The following is a 24,160-nucleotide window of genomic DNA, read 5'->3' as shown; positions in this document are numbered from 1 at the left end:
TTTTCTAGTCATTGGATCTATATATGTTAGTTCCTACAAGGCTACAATTATTATTTTGAAATTCAAAATCACAATGTCAAATCCACAGTTTAAATCTTGTTCCACATGACATGAACACTGGAAGCCTGAAGTCACTAGAACAGAGGCAGGGTGGGTAGAGACCAAGTCAGCTGACTAATGCTACTGAAACCACGGTCTGCTCTGATGGCGTTCTTTCTAAGAGTGACATTCCCTTTCTTTAAATAATAAAATTAAAAGATTTTTAATTAAAAACCAACACACTATGTATACTTAAGATCTGTGTACTTCACTGTATGACAATTTTAAAGCAAAGGAAAAAACAGAAAAAAATAGTGAACTATGGTGAGTGAGACATATGTTGAAGTGTTCAGGGGAATGTAAACTTTTAAATGCATATAAAAATAGATGACTTGGGGACTTCCCTGATGGCGCAGTAGTTAAGAATCCGCCTGTCAATGCAGGGGACACGGGTTAAAGCCCTGGTCCGGGAAGATCCCACATGCCACGGAACAACTAAGCCTGTGTGCCACAACTACTGAGCCTGTGCTCTAGAGCCCACGTGCCACAACTACTGAAGCCCACGTGCCTAGAGCCCACGCTCTGCAACAAGCCACCGCAATGAGAAGCCCACGCATTGCAACGAAGAGTAGCCCCCACTTGCCCACGCACAGCAATGAAGACACAGTGCAGCCAAAAATAAATTAAAAATAAAAACAAATAAATAAACTGACTTTGGAGCAGCAATGGTGGCTGTGCATCTTCAAAAAAAAAATAGATGACTTGATGGATAGAGAGAAAGACAGACGTGGGAACAAAACAAGTAAAATGTTAACGGTAGGATCTAGGCGGTCAGTATACAGGTGTTCACTGTAAACTCTGCTTATGTTCAAATTTTTTTGTGCGTTAGCATGTTGACTTTTCCAACATAATAAAATGTTGGAGGGAAAAGTCAACATGCTAACAGAAATCCTTAGCAAGACCTATATATCACATCTTAAAAGAAGGTGACTCATCAGACAAAATAGGAGGGGATGGAAATTTTCCTTCCCTTGTCTTTGTGATGGCCCCAAGCCATTGAAATGCAAAACTCCAGTCCACCCTTCTTGCCAGCCACCAGCTTGATAATAAACCCTCCCAACCGAGGCAGGGCACATCTTAAGGCTGCCAGGTCTCATTTAAGATTAGTACGATGTAGTATCATGTTCTTGATGATGTCACCTACTCAAGCTACCCAAATGGCTCATCAATGGATAGAATGAGGGGGAGAAAAAAAAAATCACCTCCAAACATACACCAAAGTGTTCTACAGAATTTTGGAAACAGATATACTTAAATGGGTCTTTTTAACATTTTTATTTTGGCTTTTTTAATGCTAGTATTTTACTGATTATCGTATTTAGTAAAAAAAATACAGAAATCTTAAGTACACAGCTTGATGAATTTGAATAAATATATGCACCCAGGTAGCTATCACCCAGATAAGAACAGACAAAGTTTCCTTCTATCCCTTTCCAGTCAACTTCCTTCCCCTACCAATCTGAGGCAACAACTCTGATTTCTATCATCACAGATGGTGACAGTATATGGTGTACGTGCTACGTAATTTTTTCCTCTGGTTTCTTTTGCTTAATATTATTGAGATTCATCCATGTTGTTGTAGGAATAAACAGTTTGCTTCTTTTATTGTTGAGTAGTAATCCATTTTATGAATATATCAATTTGTTAATATATTTACATCTTGATGGATATTTGAGCTGTTTCCAGTTTTTGGCTATTATAAACAAGGTTGTTATGAACATTCCAATACAACAATGTCCACACTTGGGTGTACACATAGGAGTGGTATGGCTGGGTCTTAGGATAAGGAACATGTTTAACTTTATTAGAAAGTGCCAAATAGTTTTCCAAGGTGATCGCACCTTACATTCTGACCAGCAATAAACGTTTCAGTCACTTCACTTCCTTGTCAACACTTGGTATTGTCAGTCTTTTTTATTTCAGCCATTGTAGTGGGTGTAAACCAGTATCTCATTGTGGTTTTAATCTGTATTTCCCAGATGACAAATGATGTTGTATACCTTTTTACATGCTTATTGGTCATCTGGGTATCTTCTGTTTTGAAGGGCCTGTTCAAGTGCTTTGCCCATTTTACTTTTTAATCTGAATTGATCTTGAAGGTAGCTTTAATTGGATCTCTCTAAATTCACAGACTTCCTTCAAGACAGCATAAAATAAGTTTTCAATGTCTGGCTGCACTAGAATATAGACTCCCCAAGGGTAGGAATTTTTGTCTGTTTTGTGTATTAGTCCCCAGGGCCTAGAACAGTGCTTGGCACATTGTGGGTATTCATTTAATATCTGTAAGATAAATGAATAAAAGCATGAATTTTCAATTTTGGAGATAAAGGGAAACAGAAAGCATAATTTACTTCCTTGGCTTTGTTGTTAAAATACTGTCACTCTTGTATCTGTCACACCCTTCCTCTTATGTCTGGGAAACCTTTCCTCTAACAACTAGGGCCTGGATGTTGAGCGGAGGGCCTCTAGAGCCAATGACCAAGGGGTCCTCATACAACATGAATGCTGATTTGCTGGATTAAAATAAAAAAGGAAACATGAAAGAAGAAGAAAAGGATTCCCTGGAAAGTAGGGAAGGAACAAAAAGGCTAATGAGGTTAGTGAGACTATTCTTCCTGGGACTGTTCTTTTCTGCAGTCTCTCAAGGCTTCCAACCAGAAGTTGTTTAGATCTGGAAATAGATAAATACCACTTTAGCCTCTGTTTATAGTGAGAGCTCACCAAGTACAAAGTTCAGTCACTGAGCTGTGAAAAACAGGAGAGTTGGAAATTAAGATTCTTGGTGGGGAAATAAAGACTATCTTGGCTATATGGTCTGCCTGCCTCCCAGCAGTAGAGGAAGATGCCAGTTAAACATATCAGCTTGACAGAGTCCTAAGGAAAAACAAAAACTTTGGTCCAAAGCCATGCAACAGAAGAAGGCAAAGGCAGCTCTTGCCTAATTTTCTACAATATTACCTGAAGAGTCCGGCGCTTGTTATCCTCTGTGTGGATCCAGGCTCGAAGAGTCAACTCAGTGATAAAAATCTGGGCCGCCTTGGCAAACAGCACAGGGGCTTCTGCACTGATCATCTGTAACAGACGTAGGCCCTCCCTGTCAATCACCAGCAAGTCATTCAAACCAGTCAGTTCGTCCCTTACCTCATGTCCTACTCTTGGGCTATGGGGCAAGGGCTAGAAAACAAGAAGGTGGTAGCCTTATAAGATTCCAAGGTAAAATAAATCCACGAGTAGGGACAAAGCAGGTAGCAGACAGAAGAAGGGAAGAGGGAAAAAAGGATATTTATCTAGCACCTACCATGCACTTTCTTTCTCTCATAATAGCCTTTCAGAGAAACTAGGGTTTAGGAGAGATGAAGTGATTTGCCTATGTCCATAGAGCCAGTAAGTGGTAGGATTTAGGTTCTAATCCAAAGGGAGACAATGTGGGGAAAGATAATGAGTATGAGAGCCAACGGATTTAGGGAAAATCTCTGGCTTCCCATCCTTTTGGGCTTTATTTTTCACATAGTGAAAAAGAGGATAACAACCTTCCAGGGTTGCTGTGGGAATCAAATGAGATAATATATATAAAAGCACCCAGCACAAGGCCTGGCACACAGTAAGTGCTCAAGTAATGCAAGCTGCCTTTGCCAAGTCTGAATTCAAAGTTCAAACTCTTGGTCAAACAAAGCTCTGAACCCTTGGTGAGGTGGTCTATGCAGGATATAGCCACGGGAAGAGCTCTGTAGTTAAGGAAGTAGGAGGTGAGATTTGGGATCTCGGTTCTTCTATGCTGGGTGAGACACTTTTAACCTCTTTGTGTCTATTTCCATGTCTATAGAATGGTGAAACTAACAATTCTTATCCTATCAAATCTCTCAGGGTTACCATGAGGAAGAAGTTAGCTAATAAAAGGGAAAACTGTGGTAAACTGTTAGCTTTCCACACAAATACAAGAGACTATCAATTTTGAGTGGAAAGAGAGACAGTTGCTCTTTTCCTGTGAGAACTGTAACAGGATGTGGACTCCTAGGAATACAGAAAAGGCCACCCCCAAGTAAATCTTCTCACAAGTATAAATCATGTGAAACAACTTACAGATTGAAAAGTTAGAACAAGTGCAATATCATTATCAAACATTTCTTAGAGCTCAGATCAACACACTAGAGATTGCAATAAGATGCTAGGAAGACGCCACTGTCCCGCTGATGTGATGACACACGCTCACATTACACAGTGGAAAGAATCGGGCGATTCAAAAAGCAAATACTCAGCATCTTTTCAACATCTGGAAAACAGGATATCCCCAATTTTCAGAGAAGACCATACAACAATTAAAACTGTTCAATTTTAGCTCACATAACAATTTTAGAGAGAATCCAAATAAAAAAGCAACAGACAATATTATTTTCATTTTTGTTTAATTAGACTTTGAGCTCTAGAGAAATGAGCAATAATTTTCCCATCGTTTTACTTTCAATATGAATAATGAAAATGAATGTGAATTCACCTTCACATCTTCATCCAGTTTCATAATCTTCTTAATACGAGCCAGTGGGAGTTCCTGTACTCGGAAATCTTTCTGAAATGAGTAACAACAGGTACATAAATGGTAGGAATAATCAACAGGGTATGACAGGCAGCATGAAACACTCTGATTGATTTAGTCCCTCCTTTCAGAAAATATGGCAGGAGAGGAAGTACAAATGAAATTAACAAAATACAAGCTCTAGAGGCAAAATACTTCTTAACCAAGGCAGAGCTTCAAACAAAGGGTTTCAGGATAAACTTATGATGGCTTCTAACAGTGCCCTCATGAAAAGTGGCCCCAAACAATACCACATTCTTTGCCAGCACAATATAGAGATGTATTATACGTGTCTTCCCCTCACCCAAGAAAGTTTACCAGCTTGCATGCAGGTTAAAATGAGATTTTTGTCTTAGGGATTTTCCTCTAGTTCTTCCTTCTAATCAAGGACTGCAAGGGCAAGTGCCAGCAGCACCTGACCACAGTGACTGTTCTCATCAGCCAATGTGGCACTGCCTATTGCCTTTTTTTGTTTTGCAGTACACGGGCCTCTCACTGTTGTGGCCTCTCCCGTTGTGGAGCACAGGCTCCAGACGCGCAGGCTCAGCGGCCATGGCTCACGGGGCCCAGCCGCTCCGCGGCATGTGGGATCCTCCCGGACTGGGGCACGAACCCATGTCCCCTGCATCGGCAGGCGGACTCTCAACCACTGTACCACCAGGGAAGCCCGGCACTGCCTATTTCTGACCTTTGCACTAATGTGACACCAGAAATTGGGGAGGAGCTCCTTTCCCATCACAGCAGCAAAGGCCTTGTCTCCAAAATCTGCTTGGGGGTGGGGGTGGGAGTAGAAGAGTATGGAAAAAGGGTGAGGGTGAATATATCAGCTGTCATTCAGGAATAGCCCGGTCAATTTTTTCTTAACAAACAAGACTAAGCTGGGGAGAAACCATTTAACTTTACTGTGGATAGGATTTAGGAAAGGGATTTTCGATTAGCACTACTCAATTACTTGCAGTTTAAGCGCTTTTTCATTTTATTTTGATACTACTGGTATTTAAACACATGGCCAATGATGGATGCAATTCTAGAAATAAAAATCAATTTTGGGTTTCAGAGCTGCAATGAAGAGAAAGGTGCAAAGGCAGAGATTAGCTAAAATCAGCAAAATCCCTACTGGGACTAGGTGTCAAATGATTGATTCTATAAGTGGTCTGAAATGTGACTCAATATGCTCACCTGGGAATTTACATCATCACATTACGGAGGAAGCAGCTCTTATTTGAGATCTGGTATAATTAACATGCATCAGTGAACTTTCTTTTCCAAGACCAACAGAAAACCTCAACTATACATCAAAGAAGGCAATGGGGCATTTTGGAAAAACATCACCAGCCTTTCCAGACTCTATTTTATGAATACAGAAGAGCAACTATTAGGATAAAATGTACACCGAGACATCTTACTTACTTACTTACTTAATTTATTTATTTGGCCATGCCGGGCGGCATGCAGGATCTTAGTTCCCCGACCAGGGATTGAACCCATGCCCCCTGCAGTGGAAGCATGGAGTCCTAACCACTGCACCGCCAGGGAAGTCCCAAGACGTCTAATTACTCCACCCAAACCCAACAAGCTGCTTGGCTACCACTCACCTCTACAAATTTCCAACACTAATTTTTCATCTTTTCCTTTTCCAAATTAGGTATCAGCATTTTCCATAAGCCTCTAAAAACCTAACCCTGGAGTGGTAGAGGCTTAGAAGTCCAGTTTATTAAAGTTTCACCAAAAGGAGACAGCAGGACACATACTATTCTTATTTTTTCTCCTCCTCTTTCATTTATTACTTCATGCAACTCAACTAACAGCAAATGTATGATACCTACTACTATGCGGAAGATGCGAATATATTCTTACCTTTGAAGAGCCAAATAGTTTAATTGTTAGAGACTATCACATAAGAACATTATAATCCCCTATCCTATACTAGAATGGGGGTGTAAAATCCCACACGGAAAAGAAATGACCAGCTGGCAATGGGAGGTGTGGGGCGCTGGAGTGAGCGAAAGGAACTGGCAAATGTTCCACAGAGGGGCTGAATCTCAATTATATCTAGGGATACTGCAAATCTGCTTGCTGGAAAAGTATGTTATTCAGACAGAAGAAACAGCATGCACAGAAGCACAGAGACAAAAAACCTGGCCTATTTAAGTTTTCGATGTATGACCTTAGTACAGAGGGGAACAGTAGGAAAGGGAACGCTGGATTGGGGCCAGATTCTAAAGGGATTTTTAAAAAAACATTTAACTACAGAAATCAATCACTGGTCTTCTTTCTTGTGTGGCATATCACACAAAATGATGATGTTAAACAGAAATGCCAAAGAGAATACTAGGGATGATAATTCCTTTGGAAGGCCTCCCAGGATGATACATAAAGAAAAAGATTATGACCACAAGATTTAGGTCTCTTGCAAGTGTGCTCTCATTTGGCTTGGTTATTTAATATAATTCCCACAAGGCTGTTCTAAGATTACTTAACTAAAGCCCAAAGCTAATAAAAAGACCTCCTTCCCTAACTTGAAAGAATAAAATATTACTTTTAGAATTTCTATGAGACTATTCTTTAATTAAAAGAAAAAACAAGAAAAGGTCAAGGATCTCATCCCCACCTTGATGATGTGTAAAATGAGGCAGAAATTTACAAAAAGCTCTGCTCTAAGCCCCACCAACCTTTTCTTTTGTGAGAAACTTTCTCATGATCCCCAAACCTTGAGATCTTAAAGGATCTTCAGATGTGTGTGTGTGGCTCATTATCGCTGACAACAGCCCAGTTTTCTATAATCTCAGCCTAGCTTTCCAGTCACATGTAAGGGTTTACAACAAGCTTATTGGAGAGGGGAGCCCCTTCACTATCAGTAAATTGGCTTTCAAGTCAATGCTCCCCTTGTCATTGGAAACCATGCAACTGACATGAGTAACATTAAACTTCTTCTCCCGATGCTAATCCAAGTGGAAGAACAACTAACACATTTTACTCTTGGAAGTGACGTCAGCATGGTAGAAGAGCAGATTCTCTCAGAACATTCTCGTGCTCTTGACCACAACCAAAGAGCTACACTTAAAAATGCTGCCAACGGGGCTTCCTGGTGGCGCAGTGGTTGAGAGTCCGCCTGCCGATGCAGGGGACGCGGGTTCGTTCCCCGGTCCGGGAAGATCCCACATGCCGCGGAGCGGCTGGGCCCGTGAGCCATGGCTGCTGAGCCTGCGCATCCGGAGCCTGTGCTCCGCAACGGGAGAGGCCACAACAGTGAGAGGCCCGCGTACCACAAAAAAAAAAAAAAAAAAAAAAAAAAAAAAAAAAAAACGCTGCCAACTCAAATTGCTGAATTTCAAGAAGTCTGAATTCACTCAATGAGAGCTGAAAGCCAAAGAGAAGTCAGTGGGTCTCAGGCTGCACTAAAGAACATCCACAGTCTCAAACAATGATGAGAAATCTTTTGCAGGCCTACCTAGTCAGGCACTCACTCTGGCAAAGTCAAGATTCTATCCTCTCGAAAGCAGTGATTCTCAACCTTGGCAACATGTCAGAATCACCTGGGGGAGCTTTTGAAAAACAAGATGTCTGCGCTTTACCCCAGACTAAGTGAATCAGGAACTCTAGGGAGTGGAGTCCTGGCATCACATTTTTTGAAAACTACCCTGGTGGCTGTAATCCACAGTGAGGGGTTAAGGACCACTGCTTTAAAGCCTTGTTGCTCCATGTGAGGTCCCTAGACCAGCAATGGCATCATCTGGGAACTCAAAAGAAATGTAGAATCTCAGGCTCCAATCCAAACCTCCTAAATCAAAATCTGTATTTCAACATGACCCTTATGTTGTTCACATATAGATAATAAATTCTGAGAAGCACTGCTCTACAGGAAGAGCTCAAACAGCACAGGACCTATTTTTTAACAGTCCACCAACCTTTACCTCCAAGTTCTTATTTAAATGGTTATCTGATTTGATTGTAAGGGTGGAAATGTCATCTTCCAATCTGGAGGCATTGAAGAATGAAAAGATATAATTGGCGATTAAAAGAAAGTGACCTAAGCATTAAATTACAGCTAACTGAAGGCTAAATGGGATGTACGGAAGGAGCTTAAAGGAGGATCAGATTTTTCTTTAAGATTCAGCGTTACTGCCTCCCCATCTGCCCCCCAAAAGACAAAAGTGAGCTTCTTCTTCCCCCCTTTCGAAGAGGTCTAGAAGGGTAAAATTCAATGCCAAGAAGTCTATTAATTACTGTTCCCAGAGTTCTGCTACAGTATTTTACACAATCATCCTGGTGTACGATCATTTTGGTATGATTTTTAACCAACTTCAATTCCAGCTGAACACCATCTGGGTTTATGGACAATGCAGAGCTTTCAAGAATGAGGAGAGCCTGATGGCCAAGCTGAGATGAAAGACAAATTGCTTTTGCAGAACACAGACCAAAACGACTGGGGCCAATGTCTCCAATACATCACGAATTATATCATCTAGCAAACTTCAATTACTTGTTTTTGGAACATCTTTGTCCCAGTCACAGAGAGACCACAACACCTATGAGTATTCTCATAAGTTTTATTTACGTTTGGATGGTTTGAACATATGGATTTTTAAAAAAATCTGGTAGACACTTTGAGATGTCAACCTAAGAGGCTCTGATATATCTGAGGAAGTCTGGTTGTAAGTGCTGCTGAGTTCTGGAAAGGCACAGACTAAACACTAAAACGTCAGCCATGTTACACAGGCAGAAGTGCAGTCAGAGAAGCAGATGCCTTCTTCGTGTGCCATAGGCAGAGGGAAAATAAAAGTTTTACAAAGGGACTTTATTGGATTGCATTCTCACTCAAACTTGGCACTATGTTGCTTCACACTAACTCTGAAGCAGAGGAATCTGATTCATTCAAATATTTAACGTGCACCTATTTTATGCCGAACATCATTCTAAGCATCTGATGTAAGAGATACGATGGTAGCAGTCTAGGAGTCTTTTCTCAGGGGTACACAGGAGGAAATTTTTAGTTAGCCATCAATAGAAGATTAAAGAAGACTTTCCTCCTTGAGCTTCTTTCTCCTTACTCATAAAACTTGAACTACAAGTGAATCCCTCAAAGTAACCCACTTTTTAAAAAAATAGATTTATTTACTTATTTATTTATTTTTGGCTGCATTGGATCTTCATTGCTGTACGCGGGCTTTCTCTAGTTGTGGCGAGTGGTGGAGGAGCTACTCTTCATTGTGGTGCATGGGCTTTTCATTGCGGTTGGCTTCTCTTGTTGCAGAGCATGGGCTCTAAGTGCACAGGCTTCAGTAGCTGTGGCTTGCAGGCTCTAGAGCGCAGGCTCTAGTTGTGGCGCACAGGCTTAGCTGCTCCGCGGCATGTGGGATCTTCCCGGACCAGGGATCGAACCCATGTCCCCTGCATTGGCAGGTGGATTCTTAACCACTGCGCCACCAGGGAAGTCCCAAATCCATTTTTAACCTCTGAAGGACTAGCTGTCTAGTGACAAAAAGTTGGTCAACACCACCATCTGCTCTGATGTCAAACTTGAAAATTAAACCAAGTAGGATAAAAATCAAAGCCCACATTCCTGTTCACTGCAGCATTATTCACTATAGGCAAGAAATGAAAGCAACCCAAATGCCCACTGACAGATGAATGGATAAACAAAGTGTGGTATGTACACATACACAGGAAATATTATTCAGCCTGAATAAGGAAAGAAATCCTGTCACATGCTACAACATGGATGAACCTTGAAAACATTATGCTAAGCGAAATAAGCCAGGCACAAAAAGACAAATACTGTATGGGTCCACTTATGTGAGGTACTTAGAGTGCTCAGAGAAACAGAAAGTAGAATGGTGATTACCAAGGTCTGGGGAGAGGGAAAAGCGGGTGGTGGTGGTTTTATGGGTATAAAGTTTCAGTTCTGTAAGATTAAAAAGTCCTGGATATCTGTTTCACAACAATGTAAATACACTACTGAACTGTACATTTTAAAATGGTTAAGATGGTAAATTTCATTGTGTCCTTTTACCACAATTAAAAAAAAAAGTCAAAGTCCAACAAAATACAGAAAAGCTAGGTGCTGAATTTGAACTTCCACAGTTTATGTGACCCCTCGCCTGATCCTGGATTTTTTCGGCGTTCAAGCTGGAGGACAGACTTGCTGCACTGGCCTAGTCCCACCATACCCCAGGAGGGCACTAGTTTTACACCAGGCTGATCCCAGCACTAAAACCTGATAAGCTTAACCATGAGATTATCCCCTCAAAACATGCACAAAATACCCCACTTTTGACTTTATAATTTCATTTTTTTCCTTCCTTCTGTTTTATATCTAAGATAGTACAGATAACTACTACCTTTAGACTGCAGAAGAGAAAGAATGATTTTTCAGTGGAAATCCACCTGTGAGCACAGGCCACTCCGAGAAAGCTCAAGCCAAGTTCAACTGCTGAAAATCCCCCATACACACAAACGTGACCCACAGGTACATTCAGGATATAAATTAGTTTCTCTACCCCTGAAGTCAAGTGGGCGTTTATCACAGTAAGTTATGTTGTTTATTTTATTCATTCATTACCTGTTTATAGTCTGTCACTCCCACCAGAATACATGTTCTGTGAGTGCAATGATTCCGTCTGTCCGGTTCACAATTGGATCCACAGTAAGTAGCATAGCCAAGTAGGTGCATAAGTATTCGTCAAGTGAACAAATAAACTGACTACGTTATGTTAGAGGTTAAGGACCAAAGCTCTAAGAAATTGCAACATGAGTTCTACATCAAGAAGGAATCCAGTGTTTGCTCTGCCAGGATGCTAATATTGATACCTTCAGGGCAGGAATGACACATCTAACACAGAGAGCTCCTTCAGCATTTGCTGAAATGACACCAAATGGAACATTCTTCATTAAGGATATGACACCATACTCTGACTTTTATTGCTTCAGATTCATCACTGTGCCTGACTCAGTAACTGTTTAATAAATACTTATCAAATAAATGACTCCGGTTGTAATTACTACATTGTAAGCCCCTCAAGAGCCAGGGTTTTATTTGATTCTTCTATGTCAGAGGTTCTCAACAGGGGATGATTTCGGCCCCCAGGGAACATTTGCCAATGTCTAGCAAAATTTTTGGTTGTCACAACTGAAAGGGGAGTGCTACTGGCTGGCATCTACTGATTAAAGGCCAGAGATGCTGCTAAACACTGTACAATGCACAGAAGAGCCCCTCAAAACAAAGAATAATCTGGCCCAAAATGTCAGTAAGGCTGTTAAGTAACCCCAATCTAAGTGTATCTTTTGACACCTGGAAAGAGTGCCTGCTTACAATAGATTTGTTGTTGAATAAACTGCCCAAGTTTTCACCAGGTCCTAGAAATTTGGCAGGGCCACTAAATCAGGCTTAAGAAATGACCTACAGCTACTGGAGGAAAGTAAGCTCTGCTTTTCTGCATTCTCTAAAAGATCTGCCTCACATTAAAGTATCTCCAAGTCAAAGCATCCACTATACAACCACATGCCTAAAGAGAGCCACTAAGATATAAAAAAACCCTTGTAGTTACCTCACCTAAGGTAAATTATATTTTCATTTTCCTATCCAAAGGTCAGAAATGAACTATATTTTTAGAAATATGCTTGAGATTAAAAACACTTTAGTCTAAGTTTTGGTTATTCATCTCAAAGCTTTTACACTCTTTAAAAGTTTCTCATTCTTCCTTACCACTGTTAAATTCCGGATTTCTTCCATGACACGAGGCCAGAAGGACTGTAGGCTTTGCTGGGCATCACTGCTGCTAGCACCACCAAATCCTCCTTCTGTGGACATTTTGACAACTAAAAACAAACACATACATGAGATACATTAGAAATAATAAAGTCAGACTTTCTGTCCAGCTTATTTATAGCTTTCCTTGTGGATGTTTTCACTAATTCATTCAATTTCTCAGCCTGAGAAAGTATACAAAATTGTGCTGAAGGGGTTTTTCACACCAGCTTAAGTCTTAGCCAAAAATAAGGAGGAAAGTTTTCCCTTCTATCCAGCTCATACCGCAGAGACTAACAAGGAGCTCCAAGCAGAAAATCTAAAATTGCTAGCAATCCAAACTCAAATCCTAATGTGAATCAAGGACTTTTAATGTCTTATTTTGCGGAGGGGAAAGAAAAAAAGGCACTTGGTTGTCCTAGTCTGGTCCATAATTTTCAATGCCATTCTCTCCAATGTTTTTCAAGTTCTATGTGGCTTCTCACACTCCATGCCACAGCCTGCAGCACATACATTACGGGTCCCCAGTGATTAATACTGTACAGAAATGTAAACCCAAAGTCTTAAAAAATAAGAGCCAAGTTTATTCTTTTGTTTTAGACACTGTGGTTCCACTTCTTTGGGGCTACTGATGATTATTATTCTTTCTAATCTCAAGCTAATCTGCCTCAAAGGACACAAAAACACTAAAGTCTAGGCCAGTAATTGAGTGGATGGCACAAAGTCTCCGAACGGAAATCACTTCCCCGTTCTTTCCTTACCTGAACCATGCTGTCAGGCACAAAGCCAAACAAAGCACACCACCAACTGGAAGCTTTAAAGATGGTTGAAAAACATTGAAGAATTAAATTTAGGACAGAGAAAAGAGAGTAAGAACTTGCCGTCAGTTGCTTTGTGATGGGGGAGGGAAGATGAATAAGGATCTCCACATCAGCTATAAATACAGATAACATTGTAATGTCTTAAAAGATTTACAGGGGGGAAGTAAAAAACTCCAGATGGCTTAAATGCTTATCTGACAAAAACTTACACCCAAGAAACAGTTTAATTGAACACAAAGAGCAAGACACTTAGCGACGTCCTAAGAATTTCTATTCTGGGAAACTATCTGAAAAGGTTTGACGGGCCAGTGACAGGATGCTGGTGGACAGCTATGTAAGTCATTAAGAACTAATTCTGAAGGGCTGAAAGAAACGCACCAAAGCCAGGGGTCACGTGACCAAACTGCTACTTTCCAGGCTTCATGTGGATGCGTGCTGGGCACATCGTTCTCCATCAGCAGAATGGAATGAAGGCTGATAAATCTAGGTGTAGACTGTGAGGATGTTCGATTCACTCTTAAATGTTTGCCTGGGACTGTCCTAAAGGTCTCTAATTTTTTCCCCCCCTTTTTCTTCTAAAGGAAATGATGAGAGGAAAGAAATGAAAGGAAAACAAGAGTACAATCTTCAAAGCAGATTTCACTCTGGTGTAATGACATTAGTGGCTGATGATGTAATGGGAAAAGGTTTGGAGCCAATTTCTGGTGCTGGAGGCCTACAAGCAGCTCCATACATCAACAGGAACTCTAAGTGTTAGGAAGCAATATGATCTTGGAGTTTCTGGAGGGAATTAAAGTGAAGAATGTTGAATCACGGTTGGAAATGACTAGATAAAATTTTGAGTCCTAAATAACCAAGTAAGATCCTCTCAACTCAGCTCCCATGACATTTTCACTTATCACCATATGCACATGGCCTATATACACTATTCTCTTAGATGTACTGAGAACAAAGAAACCAAGGTAATCTACAGAAATTTATTTACTTTTATTAATAGATTCCTACGAGGTACTCACGACAATGATGAGAGTGAGACTCTAACCTTTTTAAATGGGGCAAATAAAAGCTTTCTAGAAATGAAAATAATTATCAAAAAAACTTTAAAAAGAATCTAACCTTTCATTGTAGGGACCCCTGTACATGCCTGATCTTAGCAGAATCTGCCATGAAAACTGCTATGGTCAAAGGAGGAAGATGCACAATTGCCAGTGTATCTCTGTATAACTTGCTAATGATGAGTAGGTTTAGTTTGAGTGCAAAGGCCCGTGAGATTTAGAAAGTTGGTAACCAGTTTTGATTGTCCTCTGATCTCTTCCCACAAACATTACCAAGGTACACAATTCAAGAAGCATCTTTAAAACCATCTGTGCACAGTCTGCTTTTAAATCTTGAATTGCCCCAACTAAGGATGTGCTGGCGCAATCAGTTCCCAAACATCTGTGCAGTCAATAGATTATGAATGAATCTTTGGCTGGCTCAGAGCCACACTGTCAGAGTGGGGGTTGGCTACAGAACAGAAGTTAACAAATTATCTGGAACTGATAAATGTATTAAAGGTTAAGTGTTTAACTTGAGAGACCTGTCTGAATTAGAAAATCATAAATGGATAATGGCAAAAAAAATTCAAGTCAGTAATAATGTCCTTTACATTTTACTGCATCACAGAAGTTTAAAACTGGGGGGAAAAAGGCATTAAGAACCACCCAGGCCACCTCCTCTAAAAGATGCTTACAGCCCTACTTCAAGCTCTGCCCAGCTCCCTCACTCCCACCCTAAGGAGTCATTTAGCTTAAACATGAGCTCCTCCCGCTATACTTCTAAGAAACTGGCTCACTGGTAAGGCATTCTTTTCCATCCATCCATCCAGCTCTCACTGTTCTTTACACTAAGTTGAATTTACGAACAAAGGATCATTTCAGCTTTCGATTTAGAGTTACAACTTTTATGCTTTTTCCATTGAGAAACCTCTTTTCATAAATTCCTGACTCCAAAAAAACAAAGGTACTATACTTCCATCAGGGACAGAAGATCCTCTCATGAGGAAAAAGAGAAAATGGTTTGGAGCATGTTTTCTAGCATCTCTGCCCAGAGATGATTTGTAGCTAATTATCTTAATATCTCTTGGGGGACTTCCCTGGTGGTCCAGTGATAAAGAATCCGCCTTACAATGCAGAGGATGCAGGTTCAATCCCTGGTCAGGGAACTAAGATGCCACATGCTGCGGGGCAACTAAGCCCGTGCGCCACAAATACTGAGCTCACGCACCTCAACTAGAGCCTGCGTGCAGCAAACTACAGAGCTCACGCGCCACAACTGCAGAGCCCACACACCCTGGAGCCTGCGTGCCACAACTCGAGAAGACAAAATCCGCACGCCACAATTAGAGAGAAGCCTGGGCACCAAGACGAAAGATACCGCATGCTTCAACAAAGATCCTGCGTGCTGCAACTAAGACCCGACACAGCCAAAAATAAAATAAAAATAAATAAATAATAAATAAATCTTAAAAATCTCTTGGAAGAACATAAATTGTTACTATAAATTCCTAGAAAGTGAGTATTTTTATTCAAAAGGCTTTCCCCAAAGCAGATCCAGTCTTCACATGGGGCTTTAAAAATTAGATCAAATCTCACGCAACAGATCTTATGAAAACAAGTTGGTGTTCTCAATATTTTCTGACTGTGGCAAAACTTAACATTAAAATAATAAAACCTAATCATAAATAAATTTTGCTCACCAAACACCCAACAAGTTAAAAAATATAAAGTAACCTTAGTTAATTTTATCACTTATTTTAATAATTAATACATAAATTGCAACTGAATGGATTTTGCTACAGAAGTAGCCTACTTACAACATCTACAACCCATGGCAAATATGCCAGGTTCATCTTCTAGAGTGATAAGAAAGGTTATGTATTTAAAAGTAAGAAAGATTTATATTCCAGGATCCTTTTTATTCCATGTTAAATTGCTATCGCTATCATGAGATAAAGCTATTTATATATAGTAAGACCAAGCCACATTAGCTTAGATGACTCATGAAAAATGCATAATAGAATTTCCCAGATTTAGTTCATAATTAATATTAGATTTATTACTCATGTTCATTAATTAGATTATAAACACTTGAATAAGACTGCCTATTTAACTATTTAATATAGACTTAAGGACCAGATGAAATATTGAATGTTTGTTGCTATAAGAAATCTCAACTCCCATTATCTCTTAATTTATCTGGTTTTAAAAACAGTTTGCTTTCCAAAACTAAAATGGGAAGAATCAAAGCCCACCAAGAAAAGGCCACTTCTGCAATGCTCAAATCAACTGCTGTCTCTCCACAAGTGTTCTCTAAATAACTCCAAGTGATCACTCCTTCCTGTAAACCTTCAGAGCCCTTAATCTGTACTTCTTCCTGCCCTCACCACATTACCTTGTATGATCATTATTTATGTATTTCTTACCATATTTCCCCTTCTGATTTATAAGCTTGTGGGTAGGACCTGAGTATGATTTATCTCTGGATTCCCTCACAGCACCTAGCTCAAAGCCTGATAAATAATTACTTCTGAATGAAGGAGCAAGAGAGTTGTTGCATATGGCCTTTCTGAGAAAAAAGAGGCCTCTTGGAAAGCCTGGCCCTGAAATAAGATTTATTGGGACTGCAAACTATCCTAGGAGTTTCAAAATAAACGAGGTTCTCTCTGGGCCTTGAAAGTATAAGTAGGACTACAATCAGAAATCCACATGACTTGCCGAAGTGAATTTAAGATAAAAGGGCATGGGACTTCCCTGGTGGTCCAGTGGTTAAGTCTCTGCGCTCCCCATGCAGGGGGCCTGGATTTGGTCCCTGGTCAGGGAACTAGATTCCGCATGCCACAACTAAGACCCGGCTCAGCCAAATAAATATATATATATTTTTTAAAAAGATAAAAGGGCATGATAGGAAGGGGACACACACACACACACCACACACACACGCACACACGTCCTGGAAGTTGCAAGGCAGACTGCAAGGCTAGAAACATGGGTGCATACCATTCCCAAGCGTAAACCTTTTGAAAGTCAGAATCTTCTCAGAAAGGTGACCAGGACAGATGAGCAAAGTTTGAAAAATTAATGACAATAGTTAAGTAGGAGAAGAAGGGGCAGGGGGGAGACCTGTGTTTGGCCATTGCCAGGAGGATAAGGAGAAAATCATGGAGGAAATGGGATGATTCAATCAAATTGGGATGATTCAATCATATCACTCAGGGGTAGACAATCTGTCATTCTAATATCTGGTTACTCTTTATCATTCTTGAAGAAAGAGACCTAAGGAGTTTTCAAAATATCCCAGAAGCAGAGTGCTCCTCCTTTAAGATTCCCTTGGAAGTCTTTTAAGCTCCTTCTTTCGACCAGTTACCATTCTCACCAAATCCTCCCTTAGTAATATGCTAGACATGGAAGAGGATGTATCAAAATGACCAACCTCATAAAATACAAAGAAACATAAGGTTTTACTACAATATTCCCTAGTTTCTAAAACTCTGCACCTTTAGGTTTTGGCTCTCTATTTCTTGGCATGTACCTCACTCTCTCTACAAAAATCCTTTTCATTATAATATGCCTAAACCCACAACACAGCTCTCTGAAAACAACTAAAACCAAATAGATATTGTTGGGAGATAATACCTAAATCCCTATCATCACAACAACTATTCAAGGAAAAAGGACCACAGAAATTTCCCCTAAAATGAAGTCCAATCCTTGCCCATTGCTGCTTCCTATTAAAACACTAGAGCTGCCCCATCCCAGGCAGTCAAATTTTACCTAAAAATAATGCTCTCATTGTCAAATGCAAGCAAATATCTCTTGGCCCAGTTGTGACGGAAAAACAAATCTAAACACTGGTACCATCTTTCACCTTAATGCACCACCACCCCAATCCCAACTTGCAGCCTTTAGGCCTTTCAGGCTGAGAATGTCCCCAAACATTCCTATGTGTCTCCAACTTAACATATATCAAGCACCTCCCTATGTTCAAAGCAAATTAACTTCTTCACTTGCCTTTTTGACTTGCGTTTTGATCATGTTTTCCTGTCATTAGATGACATGCTTTTTATTTTGCCCAATTAGCGGTACTATCACCTGCATTTTATGTTCCAGTACTGCTCAGGTATTTATTAATGTTAGTTCCAGGCTTCTTTATTTGAATTGGCTAAAACTGTTGCGATGTTATATTTCAAATGGGGAATGAAAGATCAAGAAAGAATATTAATATGAATGAATAAGAAGAAAGGGGGTAAGATTTAAGCTAACTTGTGCTTGTTATTTTAGATATTCTTCCAAACTACAAAGAAAAGTGAAAACTAAATTTGAGAACTAAAATTTCTGAAACAATTCCTCCGGACTTCCCTGGTGGCTCAGTGGTTAAGAATCCACCTGACAATGCAGGGGACACGGGTTTGATCCCTAGTCCAGGAAGATCCCACATGCTGCGGAGCAACTAAGCCCGTGTGCCACAACTACTGAGCCTGCGCTCTAGAGCCCACGTGCCACAACTACTGAGCCTGCGCTCTAGAGCCCACGTGCCACAACTACTGAAGCCCACACGCCTAGAGCCCGTGCTCCACAACAAGAAGCCACCGCAACGAGAAGCCCACGCACCGCAAAGAAGCGCAGCCCCCGCTCCATGCAACTAGAGAAAGCCCGCGCGCAGCAACAATGACCCAACGCAGCCAAAAATAAATAAATAAATTTAAAACAAAACAATTCCACCAACATCAAGCTGGTTCTCATGTTTATATAGATGGACATAAGGACCATTATCAATCACAATGGCTAAAAAGCATTTCAAGCCTTAAGGAGGCATATGTTCTCCACAATAAAACCAACCTTACATTGACAATTTCAGGAGAAAAATAACAATGTTCTGGAAATAAAAAGACCTATGTTTGTGAACTGGCCTGCTGCCTACAAGCTGGTGGCCTTGGGCCAGTCACTTCACTAAGCCATTCCAGAAGCAATGTGTACCGAACACATACTCCAAAGGCCGAAGGGGTGGTCTGGTATGGAAAGCCTACATTTCACTGCTTGAAGATGTAATAAATGAATGAATACAAGGGAAGGCAGGGTGACTAGAGAGAAAAGAGAGTTCAACAGTCCTTTCTTTTCTTTTTTTAAACTTTTTGGCCGTGCCACATGGCATGCGGGATCTTAGTTCCTCAACCAGGGATTGAACCTGTGCCCCCTGCAGTGGAAGCACTTGAGTCTCAACTGCTGGACTGCCAGGGAAGTCCCTCAACAGTCTTTATTTAAGCTCATCTAAGGTTTCTACTGAAGCAAGAAAGCACTAAGCCTAGTGCCAGAAACCTTACTACTTAAATTCTAAACATAACTGGGTTCCAGATGGTCATACTTACTGGCAGGTTATTACACAGTATCCCACTACTCTAAGAATGAATAATGTAGATCCCTTGCCCCAATCCCAAACAATGCCAAGTTCAGTGTCTGAGGGTGTGTCTGTCTTGAGCTCCAAAAGGTTATGTATGAAGCCCCTTTTCAAACTGCCTACAGGAGAAATCATGCTTTCCAAAAGACTATGGGTTGGAAGTGCCTGCATACTACTCTCCCTAAAGATCTGCTCACAAAGATACATTTTCAAATTGGCAGCAGAGATACTCTTCCTTCAAAAACAAAACATGTTTCTCCTTGCTGTCTACTACAACATAATCTTTCAAACAAGGGCTAGATCATAATATAGTTATAGTGTATCTGGGAAAAAAAGGAAGGCAGAGCAACTGGTATAAGCAATGAAACTTAACAGGAAGGCGTGACCAGAACATTTAAAAACCTGTTCCTGTGGAATAGGAATGGTATGTGAACATCTTACTTCACATAGTTTCTTCCTCATGCCTTTACTGACATTCAGCTTACATGACATGTATGTCTATACACTGGCATATATGACAGCAACAAAACACTATCAGTATTTTGTATGATGGAGAAAAAAGACCAAATATTTTAGTGAAGTATTCTAAAGCAAGGGTCCACAAACTACAGCCCACAGGCCAAATCTGGCGTGCAGCCTGTTTTTGTAAATTCAGTTTTCCTGGAAGACTGCAGCCCCCATTCACTTACATTGTCTATGGCTGTTTCCACGCTACAACAGTAGAGTTGAAGTGCTAGAACAGAAACTGTATGACCCACAAGCTGAAAATATTATCTGGCCCTTTAGAAAAAAAAAAAAAAGGATCTGATAATATAATGATGGGGAAACTGAGTGTCAGAGGTTTGAAAAGCTTGCCCTAGATCACACAGCTGTTACATTGCTTCCTCACCTGTTCAACCTCCATTAGGAGTAAACTAGGCCAGCCCTCTCTACCCCACAGAAATATTTGTTAATCTCTCTGACACTCCAACCTAATGAAAGTAAATAAATTCTTGAAGGAAGAATGACAAGTACGTAACTGGGTTTTCAGACCCTGAGCCTCAAAGAGAATTCTAACATGAGCTGGAGAAAGAATAGTGCCTGTAAGTCTGAGCTAAAACGTAATCTAAAACAAAGAGCCATTTTGCTTACTGGATCCCCTCTGAGACTCAGAAACTCTAAGAACAATCTTTTGCCAGCTTCTAGCAGGATCCTGTGTTAATGTACGCCCAGGAGAGGTGAAAAGTGTGATTCTGAAGAATGTTTCAAAGGTGCCAACTTAAAAGCTTTAGAGTTTTACCCTCAATTGATCTTCACTCAGCTCAGTGCCAAAGATATCAGTATCGTTCCAATTTTACAGATAAGAAAGCCGAGGATTGGGTATCTTACGTCACCTGCTCAAGGTCACAATATAGTAAATAGTGCAGCTGGAAATACAAAAGCTCTAAAATTCTGTTCTTGATTTAGTACAGATCGTTCATTCTCACTTTTTGTTACTTTAAGGTATGTGTATATTCAAACCGTCCAGGGAGATGAGCAGTCTCGGCTTGGATCACTGACTCAAATCCTTAACCCAGAAGATCATTTTTATCCACTTGCTCACAAAATCTCTGTGGCAATCACAGAAGATGCTAATGGCACTGCTATCTCCTATCATACAAACATCCTTCTCTTATTTCTCTGTTGTCTCTCTCCTTGCTCCATCACTCTCTTTTCTGTTTTATCCTCCCTCTTGCTTGTCTCTAGGACAGTCAGTAGCACCTATGAATACTCAGCAGCAAACAGTGGGGGGCAGTAAAGTACAGGGTAAATACATAAATAAAATGTATCGGACCTGGAGGTTCTTGCTCTCTGGCTACTGACTTGTCACGTAACTTCTTGAGGCCTCTTTCACCTCACAGGGCAGCTGCAGCACACAAATGGGAAAGACACGTTAGAAGGCCTTGAAAAATACCAAGCATCATATAAATGCCAGATGGCATATCAAAATCACTGCTCAGAGCTAGACAAGACATCTACTCCTGGCCTGAATAGTCTCAAACACAGTACCAAGCCCAAACACAAATCTCCCTCACGTATTGTAACAAGTAACCCAATTTGCTTCTTTCTCTCTCTAATTTAGACTACTTACTTTATTATTATTATTATTTTTGTGTGTGTGATACGCGGGCCTCTCACTGTTGTGGCCTCTCCCGTTGCGGAGCACAGGCTCCGGACGCGCAGGCTCAGCGGCCATGGCTCACGGGGCCCAGCCGCTCCGCGGCATGTGGGATCCTCCCAGACTGGGGCACGAACCCACATCCCCTGCATCAGCAGGCGGACTCTCAACCACTGCGCCACCAGGCAAGCCCCTTACTTTATTTTTAACACGTGTCCTAAGAGTCCTGCATCAGATGCATGGAAACAAATGCAGTAAGAAATCTTCTTCCATCTCTTTTATAAGCATAAAATAATTTTTAAAGCCCTTTAAACTATTAAATTTAGAATGAATGTACTAGTTCCAAATAAAGAATTCAAGATGGAAATGACTAGGAATGCTCTTAACTTAAATCCTTGGGGATGTCAATGATCAGTAGCCATGCAGGCTCTCCCTCTAGACAAGTCCAAAAATATAAAAATTCTTAGAACGTGTCTCCTTGTACACCTCAGACTTCTGTAAGCTGGAAGTATGTAGCTGTTCTGTCTTGCAGAAGGAAGGCAGAGTAGACCTGAAGTCTAGGCAGCATCCTACCCCATCTGGTCCCACCAACCAAGAAAAAGATTCAACAGAACACTGAGCTCTGAAGAGAGCTCTGGCTGCTTCTATCTCCATCCAAGATCTTGGAGTAAAGGGAATATGTTCTGAAAGCAGTAATTTTTGAGACTATCTCATGGACTGAAACCAAAGATTTTTGGGACTAGCACTGATAAGAAGCTTGCTCTCACAGTATGTACAACTATAAGAAATAAATATACCCAGTGACCACTAAACTTTTTTCTCCCCAAGAAACCATTCCTGGCACCCAATAAAATCTATTTCTACAATCATCATATTCACTTTCTAATATATTGAATATTATTATTATTAGGCACATTATTTTTTAAGCCTAAAATTTCCATGCTCCTATTTTCTCCCTAGCTCTTATGTAACTATCTTTGTTTCTGACACATCCTCAAGGGAAACATGCCTTGCACTAGTGGAGACAGTCAGTAGCACCTATGAATAGGACACATCTACTGAATAAACAAACACAAGCTCCTCAAGAACTACTTCAAGACCCCAAGTATCTTTGACTTTACTCTGGGTTCTTTTCTTTGAAATGTGCATACAGGGAAATCCCTTGCAAGTACCTGAGCTCAGCTGTGCAATAACCTTTGGTCGTAATACAATGGAAAAGTCAAAAAAGAGTAGGGATGGGGAGAAACCTGTTCTACTTTAGAAAATGTAGCAGAAGTGTACATAATTATCTAATCATAGACTCCACTGGAAAATGGAATATTGTGCAGGTGAGTTAATCCATCTAAATACTGGAGAATTCTCAATTAAAAACCTGGAGGGTGTTATAAGAGTGTCAGCAAGAGCCTGGCTGTATTGATTTGGCTGTATGGGTTCTGCTGATTCACAGACACACAGAATTCTGCCCTCTGCTTAGTGTCTTTTAGCATTGATTTGAAAGTTAAAAGAAAGCAAGCAAGAAAGGGCACGAGAATAAACAAATCCTCCAAGTCAACCAAACTCTAAATCTCCCACCTCCGTGTATACAGCTGTCAGGAACAGAGAATGTAAAGATCACTTCAAAGAATGCAAAGCAACTGAGATGGTTATGCTAATCCCTTGCGTTTGTACATGCTTTTACACTTTGGAAAGTAGCTTTCTTTACATTATCTCATTTGTTTTTCACAGCAAACACAACACAGGTACTAAATATTCCCATCTGACAGATAAAGATACTTTATCCAGGTAGACTGAGGGACTTGCCTTAGGTTACAGGGCAAGTATATGCCACAGCCAGAACCACAACCCATAAGCCCTTATTCTCAGTTTTGTGCTCTTTCACGGCATGTTCTCTTCTCTCTTTCAGAACTGATAACTCAGTAGAGGACTAAGAATTTAAGAACGTGTGGATCTTCTCAGCCTGGAACATAAATCCATAAAGCCTTTTATCTTTAGTTTTCCTGATCATTCTCCTGGACAAAAGTACTCCAGGGACTTCCCTGGTGGCACAGTGGTTAAGCATCTGCCTGTCAAAGCAGGGGACACGGGTTTGATCCCTAGTCCGGCAAGATCCCACATGCCGCGGAGCAACTAAGCCCGTGCACCACAACCACAGAGCCTGTGCTCTAGAGCCTGCGAGCCACAACTGCTGAGCCCGCGTGCCACAGCTACTGAAGCCCATGTGCCTAGAGCCTATGCTCCGCAACAAGAGAAGCCACCACAGTGAGAAGCCCGTGCACCGCAAGGAAGAGCAGCCCCCGCTCACCACAACTAGAGAAAGCCAGAATGCAGCAACAAAGACCCAACGCAGCCATAGA

At 40.8% G+C, this 24,160-nt stretch overlaps 1 protein-coding gene across 6 annotated transcripts in view; it reads right to left on the bottom strand.

The window, feature by feature from the left end:
- Nucleotides 1-24,160, bottom strand: part of NFYC (nuclear transcription factor Y subunit gamma) — a 63,552-nt gene that overhangs the window by 17,781 nt on the left and 21,611 nt on the right. For 5 of the 6 annotated variants that reach the window (XM_032635147.1, XM_032635140.1, XM_032635109.1 and 2 more), the window contains exons 2-4: nucleotides 12,375-12,487; nucleotides 4,592-4,663; nucleotides 3,058-3,171 (exon numbers count right to left, since the gene is read on the bottom strand). In XM_032635147.1, the coding sequence (XP_032491038.1) occupies nucleotides 3,058-3,171; nucleotides 4,592-4,663; nucleotides 12,375-12,479 (291 nt within the window). In that variant the 5' untranslated portion in view covers nucleotides 12,480-12,487. Of the gene's footprint in view, nucleotides 1-3,057; nucleotides 3,172-4,591; nucleotides 4,664-12,374; nucleotides 12,488-21,482; nucleotides 21,555-24,160 lie in introns of all 6 variants that reach the window. The other variant, XM_032635123.1, reaches the window with a different exon arrangement.

This window comes from Phocoena sinus, chromosome 1, assembly GCF_008692025.1.
Source record: "Phocoena sinus isolate mPhoSin1 chromosome 1, mPhoSin1.pri, whole genome shotgun sequence".
NCBI lineage: Eukaryota > Metazoa > Chordata > Mammalia > Artiodactyla > Phocoenidae > Phocoena > Phocoena sinus.
Note: the sequence above shows the minus strand (reverse complement) of the source record. Positions and strands in the feature narration are given on the sequence as shown.